This window comes from Prionailurus bengalensis, chromosome B2, assembly GCF_016509475.1.
Source record: "Prionailurus bengalensis isolate Pbe53 chromosome B2, Fcat_Pben_1.1_paternal_pri, whole genome shotgun sequence".
NCBI classification, from domain to species: domain Eukaryota; kingdom Metazoa; phylum Chordata; class Mammalia; order Carnivora; family Felidae; genus Prionailurus; species Prionailurus bengalensis.
The window spans coordinates 79,865,865-79,884,065 of NC_057349.1; the positions used below are offsets into that span (position 1 = coordinate 79,865,865).

At 42.6% G+C, this 18,201-nt stretch overlaps 2 protein-coding genes across 3 annotated transcripts in view; both read right to left on the reverse strand.

Moving 5' to 3' along the window:
• The window catches only part of GABRR2 (gamma-aminobutyric acid type A receptor subunit rho2), a 44,890-nt gene extending 36,208 nt beyond the window's left edge, over positions 1 to 8,682 (reverse strand). Inside the window, exons 1-2 of the mRNA XM_043591928.1 lie at positions 8,384 to 8,682; positions 686 to 792 (exon numbers count right to left, since the gene is read on the reverse strand). Of these exons, the coding sequence (XP_043447863.1) occupies positions 686 to 792; positions 8,384 to 8,571 (295 nt within the window). The 5' untranslated portion in view covers positions 8,572 to 8,682. The remainder of the gene's footprint in view (positions 1 to 685; positions 793 to 8,383) is intronic.
• A 3,940-nt stretch (positions 8,683 to 12,622) lies between these two features.
• Positions 12,623 to 18,201, reverse strand: part of UBE2J1 (ubiquitin conjugating enzyme E2 J1) — a 29,222-nt gene continuing 23,643 nt past the window's right edge. For both annotated transcript variants that reach the window (XM_043591929.1, XM_043591930.1), the window contains exon 8: positions 12,623 to 15,938. In XM_043591929.1, the coding sequence (XP_043447864.1) occupies positions 15,660 to 15,938 (279 nt within the window). In that variant the 3' untranslated portion in view covers positions 12,623 to 15,659. The remainder of the gene's footprint in view (positions 15,939 to 18,201) is intronic.

Consider the following 18,201-nt stretch of genomic DNA (forward strand, 5'->3'; position numbering starts at 1 on the left):
GAAGCCAGCTTGCCCAGGTCTGCCTTGGCCAGTACCTGTTGGCTGAAATGCACCAGACCTCAGTTTCCCAAGTACACAAGTGGGGGGGGGGGGGGGGGGCGGTTGCTGGCAGGGCACATCTTGCACATTCTGCTATTCTTACCCCACTCCCCGCCTGTTGAGAGCAGATGGCTCCTTTCCTGGCCTTCCTGTGGCATTTCTACAATTCCTGGAAACAAAGGACGGCCACCAGCCTGGCCACCCATCCCTGACTGCAAAGCAGCAAAGCTCCTTAGGGGCCAAGTTTATGAGGGGACTCATCATGGGTTAAATTGTTGTTGCTGCATTGAAAGGCAGGTGGCCCTCAAAACCCCAAATTCCCAGCTAATCACTGGGAATGGTGGCTGACCCAGGGGAGCCATTTTGTGTCCAGATTCTCCAGGCTGGCTCATGTTTTAGGAAAAGAAAGCTGGCAGCAGCAAGGCAGGTCCACTCTAGTCGTAGACATCTTAACCATTAGCAACACTTCAGCCAACAGCCTTCTTAGCTCATTTCCTTCCAACTCTTCTCTCCTTGAGGAAATGAGAGACTTGGAAGCCGATTTGGGCTTATCTGACTGTGAGTGAGAAAACTGGGGCCCTGAGGGAGGGTTGTGCCTGAGGGAACAGGACAGGGCAGCAGGCAGCCCCTGGGGATTCAGTCCTACCTCCAAAGGCGGGCCTCATGGAGAAATCATGGTCCTCCACTCTAAGAAGTGGCTGAGGTTTTCCCTTGTGGATTTTGGTCACGTCAAGGTTCTTCTTATATAGGTGACTGCAAAGACAAGCAAGAGATGTTTTCCCAACGACCCACAAAGGCATATGGGGAGATTACTCCCTACAGGAGCTACCTGTTAGACATCTCTTCTCCATCCACCAAAGGCTACACACACACACACACACACACACACACACACACACACCCCTCCTGACCCACCCTGTCCTCCCCAGACCCTCATAGTCAGTCCTGAGAACCAGACCCTTGCAGAGCCTTCGTAAGGTAATGATTGGATGACAGCAGTTGGGTTGAATGGTGGAGGATTATATATATATATATTTCTTTTTAAACATTTCTCTTATGTTACTATAATACTGGTTTTGTGATGGGGGTGCCTGGAGGTTCAGTCGGTTAAGCATCTGACTCTTGATTTTGGTTCAGGTCGTGATCTCATGGTTCATGAGTGCAAACCCCGCATTGCGCTCTGTGCTGATGGCACAGAGCCTGCTTGGGATTTTCTCTCTCCCTCTCTCTCTGCCCCTCCCCTTCTCTCTTTCTCTCTCAAAGTAAATAAACGTTAAAAAAAATTTTTTTTTAACGTTTATTTACTTTTGAGACAGAGAGAGACAGAGCATGAACAGGGGAGGGTCAGAGAAAGAGGGAGACACAGAATCTGAAACAGGCTCCAGGCTCTGAGCTGTCAGCACAGAGCCCGACGCGGGGCTCGATCCCACGGACCGCGAGATCATGACCTGAGCCCAAGTCGGACGCTTAACCGACTGAGCCGCCCAGGTGCCCCAATAAACATCTTTTAAAAGAGTTAAAAAAAAAAGAATTCTAAGATTTTAAAAAAAGGAGAGAGTAGGGGAGGGAGAGAGGAAGGAAGGGAGGGAGGAAGGAAGGAAAGAAGGATGGATGGATTTGGGTCTAACAAGATGTGAGATCTAATTCCTTTTTTTTTTTCTATGAATGTTTTTTATTTTTATTTTTTAAATATGATTTATTGTCAAGTCAGCTAACATACAGTGTATACAGTGTGCTCTTGGCTTCGGGAGTAGATTCCCATGATTTATCACTTATACATACAACATCCAGTGCTCATCCCAACAATACCCTCCTCAACGCCCATCACCCATTTTCCCCTCTCCCCTCTTCTCACCATCAACCTTCAGTTTGTTCTCTATATTCAAGAGTCCCTTATGGTTTGCCTCCCTCTCTGAAACTATTTTTTTCCCCTTCCCCCATGGTCTTCTTGTAAGTTTGTGAGATCTAATTCTTGACAGAAGAAACTAAACAGCCTTATAAGAAGTCAGCGTTATGTGTAGGATATTTAAGGATTTTAGAAGTAAATGAAGGGATTTTGTTTTGAATGTTTGTTGTTCATTTATATATACATCCTTATTTTATTCTCAGTATTCTTATCATACTTCATGTTTTTTAGAGAAATAGGCATATTTCCTGTTTAAACTCTATAAGAGGGAAGTAACATGTTTCCTCTTTTGAATTCTGTTCTTTGACACATCTTTCTGTGAAATCCTCATTAACTTTCATTCTCTATCAGCTCTGTCTGCCCAGATAGTGCAATTTGATGGAGTTCTAAAGCTGGGCTGATCGATAAAGTAGCCACTAGCCACATGTGGCTGTTTAAGTCAATTACAATGAAATAAAATTAATGTTCAGTTCTTTAGTTCTACTAGCCATACTTATGTGCTTAATAGCCACATGAGGCTGGTGGTTACTATATTGGATAGTGCAGATCTATAACTTTTCCTCGGTCTCAAAAAGTTTTATTCTGCAGTGCTGGCCTAAAGGTTAGTCTGCCCCGACTTCCCTCCCCACCCAAGAAGCAGATTCCCCTATAAGCTGGGGCTTCCCACCTTACATCCCAGGAGCCACCTGGAGCTCCAGACCTCCCAACTATTCTCTGAAGGCCACCTGGAGCTTCTCAGGGAGAAGGTGAAAACAGGGACGGGGCAACTCGGGAGCAGGAGCAGTAGTAGTATTTTCACTCATAGGTTCTTAGAGTACCTGGCGGTTGGGCAGAGGTGCCTGACCCTCTTCCCAGAGCCCTTGACCTCTGCCCTCAATCACCATCGCCCCAACTTCCTCAGCATCTCCCTCGTCCATGGCTTATTCTTGTCAGCCTTCAAACCGGGTTCAAGTCTCTCCCACCTTGACCCCTAAGCAGAATATCTGTCTAGACTGCATGTCCTTCTTGTGCAAAATGTATTAAACAGTGGCAGCAGTACAGGTGTGGCAGTTATATTCATCTTTAAACTTTTTCTTTAAAATAAAACTCTTTCCCCCTCCTAATAAATGATCCTCCACACAGAGAGCTGTGTGTCACCTGCTGCTGCCACCCCTCACTCAAGTCCGCCCTGCGCCACTTGTGCTTGACCCGAGGCCCTGCAGGCACTCTTGCTGGGTGCTGGCTTCTCTGCCACACGGAGGGCCATGCCTCTGCTAGAAACCTGGTCTTTCCGGACCCGGCATTGGGTTCTCCTCTTATCACTCTGACGGTTCCTTCTCAATCTCCACTGCAGTCTCCCCCTCGTCCTCAGCCCATCCCTTAACTGCTAGTGTCCCCAGAGCCCTGTCCCAGCTGCCCTCTCTTCTCCCTCTACACCCTGTTTGGCAGGCTCGCCTATAGCTGTGGCTTCAATAGTCATTAACGTGTTGAGGATTCCTAAATCTGTACCCCCTGCTCTAGACCTTTTATCCAACTGTCTAATTATCCCCAGTAGCTATCCTGTAGGCACTGAAACTCAACATACTCATGGGGAGCCTGGGTGGCTCAGTCAGTTAAGCGTCCAATTCTTGGTTTCTGCTCAGGTCATGATCTCACAGTTCATGGGTTCGAGCCCCACATCAGGCCCTGTGCTGACAGTACAGATCCTGCTTAGGATTCCCTCTCTCCCCCTTTCTTTGCCCCTTCCCTGCTTGCACTCTCTGTTTCTCTCTCTCTGTCTCTCTCTCTGTCAAAATAAACTTTAAATATGAAATAAATTCAACACACCCATAGTTTGGTTTAAGACACACCAGTTTTGAGGTGACCCAGGCTGAAAGAGGAGTGGGCATTCAATAAAAGGGAAAGGGAAGGGCGAGGCACTGAAATGGACAGAGTGGGGCTGCAGGGGCACCTAGGGACCAGGCCGGGCAGAGCCTTGAAGATCATGTTAAGAATTTTGTCTTTATCCAAAGGCAACAGGAAAACACTGAAGGTAAGCAGTTGGAGGAAGAAGCCATGATCAGAGTTGCTTTTAGACAAGCCAATCGGAGAGAAGTCTTCCTCCTGGTTAGCTGGAATATGGAACCCAGTTCAGTCCCCTTGAAGCATGGTGGTCACCGTCAGGGTGCCTCCATGGAGCTTCCATTCTCACAGTCTCTGCCCCAAGCCTGGCTCCAGAAGTCAAGAAGCACCGGGCCCAGTGCCTGCCCAGCAACTGTGTGACAGGCCACATTCGACACCCCAGAAAGGTAGAGGAAGAGTTCAGCCGAAGGGCTTAGCAGATCACAGACATTAAATTGTGAGTGCAACGGGCACACTACCCCTCTGTCTCACATGGAGCAAATCCCTGCTGGCCAGCAGTTTCCATATCCATTTAGAGGGGCGGATTAGGGAACAGAAGTCCCAGAACTCCAGCACCCTGGCAGGACAGAGGAGATTGGAATGCCTATGCCATTGTTGAGTCTTTTTTTTTTTTTTTTTTTTAAGGAACCAGTTATTTGATAAGTCAGGCCACTAGTATCTCCAGCCTTGAGCTATTTGTGTGAGCCAGATGCCCTCAATTCATCCTTTCAGCGCCTGGATGCCTTGGACCGAAGACTTCAGACTCCAGGGGTCATACCCTGAGTCCCAGCCCCATGTGGGGCAGCCAGAACCTCCACAGGACCTCAAACCAGCCTTGGGTGGGGAGAGAAGAATGATGTGCTCACTACACCTTCAAGAAGCAGGGCTAGCGCCACTGTGTTGAAGTTTATTTGGTAACAATAATTGCAGTCAAAATGACCACGCCTGTATGAATCACCCCCTCTCTGTGCAGACCCCGAGCTCTAGTTACCCTATCATCCCAGTGGGGAAGGTCTCAAAATCACCCCTTTTCAGTAGGAGAAATGAGGTTCAGAAAGATTGGGAAACACGGCCATGGCCAGAGAGTCACAGAACCAGGGCCTGAACCTGGATTCCCTGACTTTCTGGCACCACTTCCTTCCCAGGCCTCTGGGGAGGATGAAGGTCACTGGGCAGCAGGAAAGCAAAACTGCTCCTGGGCCCAGCACAACTTGAGCCACGATGCAGTCCAAGAGAAGGACAGCCAAGGGCAGGCAGTACCAAGGGGGGCAGCAAATAGGAGAGGAAATATGGAAGGGGCCCCCCAGCTCTGGGACCAGGAGGAACCAGAGAGTGTTATCCAGGGAGAGCCCAGACCTCGGAGCCTAGAGCGAGGTGCATTTTCAGATCTCCGGGGAAAAGGGCCTCTCCTGTAGGAAAGCAATCATGTGGTCAGGCGGCCAACTTAGGTAGCACGCAGGGAGGAGTTGGGAGAAAGCTGGGAGGCTGAAAGGCAGGGAGAAGAGAACAAATCAAATAGCTAAGAGAAAACAGGTTCGGGTGGCAGCAATTCAATAAACAGGGACACAAAGGATCAGAAAACCAGAAGTTTTTGAAAAGGTAGCTCCTGAGCAGAATAATTGTTTTGTAAGGGTGCCTTGGCCACAGTGATATGGAAGGTATATAGGTTAGAAGAGATCCTAACAGCAGTGTGTAGGGGTGTGTGTGATTGTATGTGTGAATGTGACCATATATCTTACATGTGAAGGGATGACTGTGTGTGTGAGACAATGTACGTGTGGTGTGTGTGACACTGTGTGAAATCCTATGTATGGTATGTGGTATGTGTGTGTATGACCGTGTGGGGTTGCAGGGTGGGGGACACAGGACTTCAAAGAAAAGAAGTGACCCTACAGAGATAAGTGCAGTAAAGTTTCAGGTCATTTTGGGGCTCTTGGGTGGCTCAGTCAGTTAAGTATCCAACTTTGGCTCAGGTCATGATGTGGTTCATGAGTTCAAGCCCCACATCAGGCTCTCTGCTGTCAGCACAGAGCTTTTGCTCTCGTTCTCTCTCTCTCTCAAAAATAAATAAATATTAAAAAAAATTTAGAAAGGCCTAGAACCATGTTTCCTGATATGACATTTTCTCTGTCTTTTTTCCCAGCCCCTCTGCGATAATTATTTTATATTTGTTGAATGTGTACGTTCATCTTTTCTTCCACCTTAGTATCTCATGGGATGGATTTCAAGAAACTCCCCTTACCCCTAAGGGTCAGACTCAATCTACCCCCAAGCTCATGCAGGTGTCTGGGAATGACTGCGGGTCTTCTGGGGAGTGACAGATGTGACAGCCCAGGCTGCCGAGTAGGATCCCTGAGGATCCCTGAGGGGCTTGTGCTGAACCCTAGCACCATTCTTAGGGAATAGACCATTCCATATAACGCTTTTCCTCCAGGCTGGGTAAATCAGGAAACCTACATTCTAGTCCTGTGGAGTCACTAGCCAGCTGTGTGAATTACCCACGCCTGAGAGCTGACTTTTCAGCATCCGTAAATGAGTCCGCGCTTCCCAATATGTGCTCTGTAAACTATGACTCCCACAAGATAGTCCAAAAAAGTGGGTTGGTTTCTTGTTTTGTATTGTTTTGTTTTTTTTTTTTGAGAAACTGCATAATTTATTTTCCCCTTCAAGATTCAGAATGTCTATTTGCATAATAAATGTTCTAGAAGCTCTGCTATAGAGACATCTGTTTAAAATCGTCTGAACCAGAGCTTTCCAAGTTTCTTTGACCCTGAGGCCCCCTTTTCACACAATACCTATTCACATGTCACAGAATTAGAACGCAGAATAATTGCTGGCTCACGTGACCCCTGAGGTTCCTTCCAGTCCAAAAGCCTGTGATCCTGGCAAGATAACCAGGGCAAGACTTCCAGAGCAGTGCCTCTTTCCCGGCATCATGGACAAGTTTTATCTGTTTGCTTTCTGCCTGGGTAGCATCAGGCCCTACAGAGCACATATATCCCCCAGGGAGCAGTCTCCAAAGCCAGCATACCCCTGGGGTGTTTAAGATGGTCCGCTGGGACGCAGAAGATAGAGATTGTAACTCTTACAGTTTTTATCTAAAAATAAGGAAGCAATCATTTTACTTTAGTATATATGTTTATAACAGTACGTGTATATAATTTATAAGTAAATATACATATAGGTACAATTTCAAAAAATTGTCAGCGATAGCAGTGCCTAATTAAAAATAAAAACCAGTGACCTAGAAACTGTGTCTCAAGATATTATTTTATATTCATAATCACTAGTTCACACAACGCTTAGTAGAATGGAAAACAGGTGTAGCATCTCACATGTGGTGTTTATATCTTAGCTGCTTGCTCTTTTCTTCTGAATAGTCATGTCTACATCAGGCCTGGAGTATCATTTTTTGTACATCAGTTCAAACAAACTTAATAGGGAACTTTGGGGGCGCCTGGGTGGCGCAGTCGGTTAAGCGTCCGACTTCAGCCAGGTCACGATCTCGCGGTCCGTGAGTTCGAGCCCCGCGTCAGGCTCTGGGCTGATGGCTCAGAGCCTGGAGCCTGTTTCCGATTCTGTGTCTCCCTCTCTCTCTGCCCCTCCCCCGTCCATGCTCTGTCTCTCTCTGTCCCAAAAATAAATAAACGTTGAAAAAAAAAATTAAAAAAAAAAATAGGGAACTTTGATTTGTAATGTAATGATTTTGATTGCCTCACCAGTATCTTGGAAATGTTTCCATTACATCGTGAAATGGCAATTCCTGTTGTCCACACATGTATTCCTGATAACCTAGCAAATTTCAAATACCTTTTGAAGATTCAAAACAGTGAAATGAAACCCGATACCATTTTAAAGTTGTTCCCAAATACTTTTTTTTTTTTAATGTTTATTTATTTAGTTTGAAAGAGAAAGAGCACAAGCGGGGGAGGGCTAGAGAGAAGGGGAGACAGAATCCCAAGCAGGCTCTGCACCATCAGCACAGAGCCCAGTGTGGAGCTTGAACCCATGAACTGTGAGATCATGACCGTGCCAAGATCAAGAGTTGGACACTTAACCGGCTGCACCCTTCCAGGTGCCCCCCAAATAATTTAAAGGGGACAACTTCCATTTACAATGTTTTCTTAGTAGTTCAAACTAAATTCCTATATACAGGCCCCCCTCCAAAGTACTTGAGTGCAATCACTCAGCAGGCCACCTATGGTCCCTACAGGATGTAATCCTGAGAAACAAAGCAGCACAATCGGAGAAGTACAGGATATTTGACCCACAAAATCTTCAACTACCTGCCTTAAGTCAAAATGCTTGGGCAGAACACAGATACTAGAAGAAAATGCTCGACCCAGTCTAGCTTTGCTCTCTCGTGGCTTGTGACACTATAGCATATTTGTACCCCGAGAGAGGCTGTTTTCAGTGAGGTGGTGGCCCTGTCTACCTCCGGCTGGAAATAGATTAATAGAAACGAGGTAACCACTGGCCCTCCTGGGAGCCATCCCACTATGCTGCTGCTGCTGCTGCTGCTGCTGCTGCTGCTGCTGCAAGTGACCTCCCTCCCCCCTCTCCCCCCCACGACTTTACCTTGGCTTGGGCATTTCCAGCTGCCCTGTCCATCTCCTCCTCTTGGGCTTTCTGCTCTCCACAAGAGCCGCCAGGCAAAACAAGAACAAAATGAGTCTTGTGAAATAAGGCATTCTGTGACTGTCTATGATACCAGAAGCTGCTCGCCAGTAACCTGCAGCGGGGCAGACCCCCCTGGGCTGAACCATTGATTCAGTCTGTCGCTTTGTGATGGTACTTCTCCGAGGGGCTGCGAGGGCATGACTGGCCAGACTGATTTTTCCGATTCAGTATTTGATAGTGAAGCTCGACCCACCCCACCTCCCACCCCTCAGGCGTGACACAAACACCAAGGCTTTGCCCTCCCTGCTGCCTAATGATTGGCCATTAGTCAACAAGTTTGTCCTCCTGTGAAATTCTGCTGCCGCTGAGTCCGAGAGCAGCTTTGGCTAAAACTGTTACGTAAAAAATTTTTTAAACCTCTTGAATATGCCAGCTCTTTGCTGAGATCATTAATCCTTCCCTCTGGCTGCATAAAACCAGTCTGTCACATCCACCAGGGAGACAGCTTGGATTCTGAGTAGATTTGCAGGAAAGACCTGATGGACAAGATGAGTGCATGAATGTGCTTAGGAAATGCTGAGTAAACACACAAATGACCTGTTTTCACAAGGTTGCTTTATTTCTCCATCTGAGAAATCATGTTTTGTCTATGGCCACGGATGCTTGCTTTCCTCCCACATACACATCTTTTTTTCAGTGAAAAGACATTTGATTTTGAAGGAACCCGTACACCAAAGGGGAATTCATGATTATGTAAGCTCTTCTTTCTATCACGAGCATCAGATTAATTTTGGTCTTCAATCCTAAAATGTATAATTTCATCATAAATTAGGCTTGATTCCTATCCTGGGATATGGAATTATGAACACTAGGAGTGTAAAGATGTATGTGGTTATATTTAATCCACTGAAAGGAATAAAATGCTTAAAGACTACTTATTGCTTGCCTGCTGTGTTCAAGATGGAGAGTAGTTTAGTGTGGTAGAGACGTAGGGAGATGAGGTTGGAGGTCAGGAAGAACAGTAGCCAGAACTGAAACAGAATTGGGGTTTTATTATGTAAGAAGGAATCAAAAGAAGTTCTTTTGATTCTCTAAGCAAAGTGGGGTGACATGATCCACTTTATTTTTTTAAGGAATTCCTAACTGGGATCAGTTGGATGGGAGAAGTTGTAATAACAAAGGAGGGTGAGGTCTTGCCCTAATGGAAGGGAAGACGAAAGAAGAGGAGGGAAGAGGACAGAAGAATGAGATGGTCAAGTTATTTCTGAAGTAGAATACATTTGCTGACTGAACAGAATGGGAGGTGATAGAAGTCAACAGTGTTATCTACAATTCTAGTTTGGAGGTAGGGCTGGTGGATGGTACCACCATTAACCGATATCCATTAGAGGTAGACAAATTTGGGGGAGAGGACATAGATTTTTGACTTGTGGAGTGTGAGGTATCATGGGACTTCCAGATGCCCGATAGGCAGCTGGAGTATAGAGAAGCCTGGAGCTCAGGAGAAAGGTCTGACTGGAGAAATAGATTTGGAGCCTTCAGTGTATGGTGGTAGTTTAACCACAAGAAAGGGTGAGATCTTCCAGGAAAATAGAAGTCCCAGTGTAAGTGTAGAACCTTGAGAATATATATATATATATATATATATATATATTTTTTTTTTTTAAGATTTTATTTTAAGTACTCTCTATAGCCAATGTGGGGCTCCAACCCACAACCCCAAGATCAAGAGTTGCATGTCCTACCGATTGAGCCAGCCAGGTGCACTGGAACCTATACTTCGAATGGATGGATGGGAAGCCCGAACAAAAGCATAGAGGGTGACTATGAAAACCAAAGAATTTCTGGTTTGAGTGATGTGAGGAAGTGAAGGCAGAAAACAGCTTCAGCTGGATCTCCAAACTTCGATTAACTGTAGTTTCAGTTCAAAGATGTGGCAGGAAGCCAAATTACAGGAGTTAAACAGGAATTTGGGAGTGGGAATAATTCAGTATGGGGACTAATTCAGTGATTCCCAAATCTGGCCACTTCTCAGAATTATCCAGGTAATTTGTTTAAAAAGTCACATTGCTCCTGAAGATCTAGTGGGAAAGGGATGAGACCCATTAAAGTTCTTTTCTGTAGATTTTGTTCGAAAGATCACTCTTTTCCTCTCTTCCATTTGAAACAGGCCTATAAAAGGACTGGCTGGAACCCTAGAATTGTTCATAGATATTGTTGGTTTTCAAGAAATATTTGTTTTGTTTTGGATACATTTGAATACAATGTTAGGTCCTATCATTTTTTTTTTTTAATCTTTCTTATTTTCAGTAGTTCAATTATTGTGATCACAGTATGGAGAGAAACTCAGTTGGAGATAAGTGTAACTTTTTAAATAATGGCTTTACTGAAATATCATTCACATGTCATGAATTTACCTCTTAAAACTGTGGTTTTTAGTATGTTCAGAGTTGTGCAACCATCACCACTATCTAATTTTAGAACATTTTCATCTCCTCCAAAACAAACCTCATACCTCCTCCTTCCCTTCACTTCCCTTCAGCCCTTGGCAATCACCAATCTACTTTCTGTCTCTGTGGATTTGCCTAATCTGAACATTTCATATAAATGTAATTATACAATATGTAGCCTTGTGTGTCTGGCTTCACTCAGCATGGTGTCTTTTCTTTCTTCCTTTCTTTCTTTCTCTTTTCTTTCTCTTCTTCTCTCCTTCCTTCCATCCTTCCTCTTTCCCTTCCATCCTTCCTTTCTTGCATGATGCTTTCAAGATTCATCCATGTTGCAGTATGTATTATAACTTCATTCCTCTTTATTGCCAAATAACATTCCATTGTAGAGACAGAACACATCTTGTTTATCCATTCTTCAGTCAATGGGCTTTTGGATTTCCAGTTTGGGGCTACTAACAATAATGCTATGAATATTTATGTACAAGTTTGTGTGAACATGTTTTTATTTCTCTTGGCAATATACCTGGGAGTGGAATGGCTGGGTCACATGGTAACTCTGCTTAACTTTTGAGGAACTACAAGTTTTTCAAAGGGGCTGCCCCATTTTGCACTCCCACAAGCAATGGAAAAGAATTCCAATTTCTCCAATTCCTCACTTTTTTACTCTAGCCATCATAGTGGGTGTGAAGCAGCTTACTGTACTTCTGATGTGCATTTCCTTCATGACTGATGTTGAGCATCTTTCCATGTTTATTGGTCATTTGTGTATCTTCTTTGTACAAATGTCTATTCAAATCCTTTGCCATTTCTCAATCAGGTTCTTTTTTGTTATTATTGAGTTATATGAGTTCCCTAGATATTCTAGATGCAAGTCTCTTATCAGATATATTATCTGCAAATATTTTCTCCCATTCAATGTTATCTTTTCACTTTTAAGTTTATCTGTTTTGAGAGAGAGAGAGTACGTGCAAGCCGGAGAGGGGAAGAAAGGGAGAGAGAGAATCCCAAGCAGGCTCCGTGCTGTCTGTGCAGAGCCGGATGTGGGTCTCAGTCCCACAAACCACGAGATTGTAACCTGAGCTGAAATCAAGAGTTGGATGCCTAACCAACTGAGCCACCAAGTACTCCTTTCTTTTCACGTTATTAATGATGTTCTTTGAAACACAAAAAGTTTATTTTGATGAAATATTTTTTCTTTGGTTGCTTGTGATTTTGGTCTTGTATCTAAGAAACCACTGCCTCACCCATGTCATGAAGATTTAGTATGTTTTACTTTAATAATCTTACAGTTTTTGCTCTTAATGCTAAGGTCTTAGGTCCATTTTAAGTTTTATATATGGTGTAAGACAGGGGATGTGTAACTTTATCATTTGCTCAGTTCTCTCAGGAAACAGGACTGGCCCCAGTGCTCATGCTCAGAGCTGTGGAAAGGCCCCAGTAAGCTGTCAGCTTAGGCCAGAGAGCACAGTGGGACTCTGGTTACACACAGCCTTATGACCTACATTGAGGCTGTGGGCTTAAAAGACAGAATGAGATCTGTGCACTGAAGAAGACACTGGCTGCAGTGTGAGGAATGGGGTAAGACTGGAGACTTGTTAGAGGTTACTGCACTAATTCAGAGGAGAGTAAGGCTCATTAGGGTAATGGCAGTGAGCACGAAGTGGTAAGATGGGAAAAAATATTTAAGGAGGTAGAATGGACAGAAGGCCGAATAACATAAAGAATACCACCTTTGGTCAAAACACGGTATGAATAAAGTCACTGGTTTTATTGAGCAGCTCAAACTAGTTCTGAAGGCAACTGTTCAAGAGCCGTTCCAAACAGCTTCTGAGCAAGGTACAAGCCTCCCACAAAGGCTTAAACAGTACACATGTTAATGTACACATTAGTCTTTGTTAAGAGGCAGGTTCACTAAATGCATTTGCTTTTCATATACTTACTTGCAAATGATGGAACAATACAGGTTTTTCAGTACTTCAGCCTAGGTTTCTGCCCAAGTAAGTCCAAATGTGTAAGATTTGTTTACAGATTCTGGTCTATAAAAATGGGAGGTCTCAAGATACCAGAAAGTTTATTCATAGCCAAAAATAACAAAAAGATTTCTTATTCTCCTGAAATAGGAACTATTATATTTCCATAGTCAAAATGATAAACAACTTTAAAGGTTTTTTTTAAAAAATTAGGTGAGAATTTTGATGAAATTCATTTATTTCAGTGGAACAAAACAATAAGCAGCATGAAAATGTAAAGTGCTACATAAAAGCCCCACAATACATAAAATTTGAAAGGTTTCATTGGCTTAAACAGTTACAGGTGATACAGACATTATATATTTTTTGACATGCTATTTTAACTACCTTGATATGTAGTCATGTGCTTTTTTGGTCAAAGAAAAAGCCATGAATTACCTAAACATGAGGACTGGGGGAAGGAGTCCTAAACCTTCACCAACCAGATACATATCTGGTTTTGTCCCGACACTCTAATTAAAGGGATAAGGTGGGGCTTTAAAAACAACTGTTTTCTGAAGAGTCTCTTCAAGTGGCATTTGAGTAAGAATAGCCCCAAAGATCAATTTTGCTCATCAACTCCACGATGGGGATCAGATTCACAACTTAAGGATTTTTAAGTAGCATATGTGAGCTGAAAGGGAAGGAGCGAAAAATATGCCACTTTTCAGATATGTGTATCAGGTGCTTAAAACATCCCAATACAAACAAGAAGGTGACCTATCAGTTGACAGGTGAGGGAGGAGAGGCAAATCAGATAGAGAAGGATCTGCACAATTCAAAATCTTCTTGGCTTAATCAATCTTAAAGTATAGGTACACTCCGTTGGAAACATGCAACAGGATCACGTAGATCCAGAGGTTGGCTCAAGTTTCACTGAGAAGAAGCGGAGGGAAGATTGTTCCTAGCACACGGTTCATCTACAATCAAAGGCTGAAAGCAGGGGGACTTTCTTCTTCTCAGGTGATAAGGTCATCTGGTCTTCCCAAGGGTCAGTGACTTCTTGCTAGGAGACCACTGAACTACTTCTAGTATTTTGTGTTCCAAACCAAGACTTCAGAATGTGCTTTCCCATGGCAGTAAAGTTGTAAAATGGTAACCTTTAATTTTCCTGACATATGAGGTCTTCATAAAGTCCTTGAGCTTTTTAAAACTTTACTAACTTTGGCTGTAGATATAACAGAAACAATCTGTAAACACTTTTAAAATGCTAATTTATTAATCCTTAGACAATTATGTATTGTATAATAGTATACAGTATGTTTATTTTAGATGTGGACATAAAGGAAAATGGCTAGCAGATGAAAATAGAAATTTTGTCTAATAATTAACAGACCCAAAGTCCATAGCAGCAATAAAAATTAAATTTGCCTTTAATAGCATTTTACAAATTGTTTCTATCTTGCCCATAATTTCAGTTAGTTAAAACTACACTAAGGACTTTATGAACACTACCCTCCAAAGTATTCAAGATATATTATGGACAAACTTTTGTGGACTTGTCTAGAACCTGAACACCACTTACAACATTGAGTTGTAAAAGAAACTCACAAATGCACCCTTAGAACATAACCTATTTGAGAGCTGGGGACTGCCTATATTTAAAAACTACATCTTCATTAACAAGTACTCTTAAGAGTGCCCTCAACGCTGTTACCAAACATGCTGAAGGCAATGCTTTTCTGTGATTCTATGTTCTCATCAGGCATTATGATGATAAAATTATCTACTAGAATCTGTGAAGTTAGCTAGCACTAAGTTATATATTGATTTGCACTGACAATTATTTCTTGGGTTTTGATTAGGTGGAGAATTCTAAGTAAAGGTTTTTCTCATTTCTATCACTGTTACTTGGGCCCTGAGCTTTTCTATTGAAACGGTACATAAAATATTTCAACATTATGCATATTCCTGGAATAATTACATTTATAGTGATTACAAAGCTAGACATGTAATCCCTTCAAAAGATATACAATTCAAAGCAGAGCAAACATTAAAATCTGAAGACCCTTCCACTTGACTTCTGGAAGAAAATCAACTAATTTCTGGCTTGGACCCTTCCTTCCTTAAAAAAAAAATCTATGGAGGGTTGTTTCCTTTTTTATTTTTAAATCTTGTGTATATTTGGGAGAGAATGGGATAACAGCATATCAAAGTGGTTTCAAAGCATCCTTTCCTCTTCAAATAACATCCAGGAACAAAAATGTAATCTCATTTCCTCATAACTATTTGACTGAAATTGTTACTTTCACTGAACAACATTTAGGACACAAAGTCAGTCACAGAATGGGCAATTCCAGTGCATCTTCTATGAATGACATTCTCAGCAAACTATTTGAAGAGCTCTACTTTCCCTTTTCAACTCTTATCCCTGTTATCATTCTACCTAAGTAGAAATAGAGTACTCAATAAATGGTACTAACTAGTAATACTCACTGGAACTTAAAACACCATCTTTTATCCAAAAATGTCAAAGGGCTATACAGAAAAGTATCACAAATTTACAAAAAAGAAGCCGAGGCATGAGAAACAACAATAAGTTATTTCCCTGTAAAGCAGGTCATATGGTGAGACAAGGGACTGTGACTTCAGTCCCTTGAACTAAGCAGGATACAGTCTGAAAGTCTAGCTATATTTATACTGAATTTATAAGGATCAAAAAAGGAATGAAGGGTAAATACAAAATAATCTTTTTGTAAACAATTCTTAGATTATACCCAATGCAGAATGTTTAATGAAGCAGCAGAGTCACAGCTCTTAAGACACAAAACAGTATTATAACTCAAAGTCAAATATGTACTCATTGGCCAGATATATTCGTCTGAATATAAGAGCTGCCAATGCCAAAGTCAAGATGACAATCAGGACAGCGGATCCGCCATGATCAGTGTGGTTGTCTCTTGGCTGCTGGCCCTGGATCACATCTGGGGAAGCAGACGACCGTCTTTGACTCTGCTGCTGGGCTCGGCGTTGTCGTGGGCTCATGGAGGTATTCTTAGCTACAGGTTGAGCAGGTTGTTGAAGGGATGCTGCTGAGGGGTTCTGGGCTCCGTACTAGAAAATTTTAGGGAGTTTTGTTTGAAACTGGCAAAGAAAACTTGTATATATATCTACTGTCCATTCAAGAGTACACAGAATCTCAGAGCACTAAAATACAACTAAAGGCAAAACTACCAAGCTGAATGCTGGGACTAATTACTCACCCTCCTGAATAAGCCAACAACACAACTTATTCTGAGTACTCACCAGGTGGAGGAAAAATTTATCAGCAACAAATAAGACGAGGATAGAGTTTAGCCATTTGCTCTATAGAAGGCCTTCTACTCTCTTTCAGGTGTAACTCCAGCAATATCTGTTAAGCATCTGGACACCTCACTTCTTGTAGGAGAGCCAAGGAAGAAAGCAATGTGATTTCTTTTCTGCTAGAAAATCTGCCATCCTAAATGGCAAAAAAAAGTTTAACTCCTAACAGTGTGCCTTTCATGAACCAGATCTCTTCCAACATGATCTTACTATATCAGCATGCTTCCACCAACAATCATGGAGCATAGAGCATAATTTCAAACCGTGCATTCTTCGCAGCAGTACTGTTGTAAAAATCAGATGTAGTTTTCAAACCAGGTTTATCCTTCCTCATAACTCCTGTCACCTGAACACAAGTCTAGAAGAACCCTTTACTGTGTGTTTGAATTGTGTTACTTTATGTATGTAAAGCATACTTAGGCATACTAGCTACCCCACAAAGCACAAGGTATCAACTGCTTTCTCTCCTTTCAATGACTGCCTAGGCGGTCAAGCATAACCATAATGTGGTACCAAGCAATTCAAAATCTTGAATAACAGTTTATAGATAAGAAAGCTCTATAAAATATGAATTCTATTTATATAGACACCTTAACTCTTTTATTTTATTTTTTTTAACATTTATTCATTTTTGAGAGTGAAAGAGACAGAGCATGAGCAGGGGAGGGACAGAGAAAGAGGGAGACACAGAATCTGAAGCAGGCTCCCGGCTCTGAGCTGTCAGTACAGAGCCTGACGCGGGGCTCGAACCCACAAGCTGTGAGATCATGACCTGAGCCAAAGTCGGATGCTCAACCGACTGAGCCACCCAGGCACCCCTAGATACCTTAACTCTTAATAACCCAATGGCCTTTAATTCTTTTACTGAAAACAACTTTATACTGGTTCTATTTGTGTCAACACCCTTTCAAATAAAAAATAAGAATGCATGTTTTATTCAGAATAACTATAAAAACTGAGTAAATATAAAACATTAAAGTACTTTCCATCAGAGAAAATTTCAATATTGAGTAGGAAAAATAATCAAATAATATAATTCAAATACTTTCTTTAAAAGATAAGAGGATGGGCTTTGCCCTGGCAATAGCTATAAACATTAGGGAAGAAACTGCTGATCTGAGTTACCTACAGAAGAAATTACATTTTATTTTTTTTTAAGGTTTTTTTTTTTTAATTTTTATTTTTTTAAACGTTTATTTATTTTTGAGACAGAGAGAGACAGAGCATGAACAGGGGAGGGCCAGAGAGAGAGGGAGACACAGAATCTGAAGCAGGCTCCAGGCTCTGAACTGTCAGCACAGAGCCCGACGCGGGGCTTGAACCCACCAACAGTGAGATCATGACCTGAGCTGAAGTCGGATGCTTAACCGACTGAGCCACCCAGGCGCCCCAGAAATTACATTTTAAATCTGACATTCATTTCAGCATTAAAAGGTTTAAATCGGGGCGCCTGGGTGGCTCAGTTGGTTAAGCGTCCGACTTCAGCTCAGGTCATGATCTCATGATTTGTGAGTTTGAGCCCCCCGTTGGGCTCTGTGCTAACAGCTCAGAGCCTAGAGTCTGCTTCAGATTCTGTGTCCCTCTATCTCTCTCTCTTTGCCCCAACCCCGCTCACACTCTGTCTCTCTCTCTCTCTCTCTCTCTCAACAATAAATAAACATTAAAAAAATTTTTAAAAAGAGGTTTAAATCATCTGAGTTTCTCAAAACTATCCTTTGGAAGCACTCATACGTAATGACCCATAACACAGAAGTAGAAAAGGAACTACTGACTTTGAGTTAAAAATATAAAAGTTAGTGCTGATACTGAATTAGAGCTGCACAAACTTGGACTTCAAACTCCAGGACTCCCAGCAACAACACACTCATTGAAGAGATCCACAAAGTGGCAGCATTTTATGAGGTCTGACATTGTCACAGGCATCCTATTATATCTTAATAAATACTCATTGGGTTGAACTGAGTTACAGCAGCCAATACAGTAACATTCCATTTAAACTCTCCCATTCTTCCAA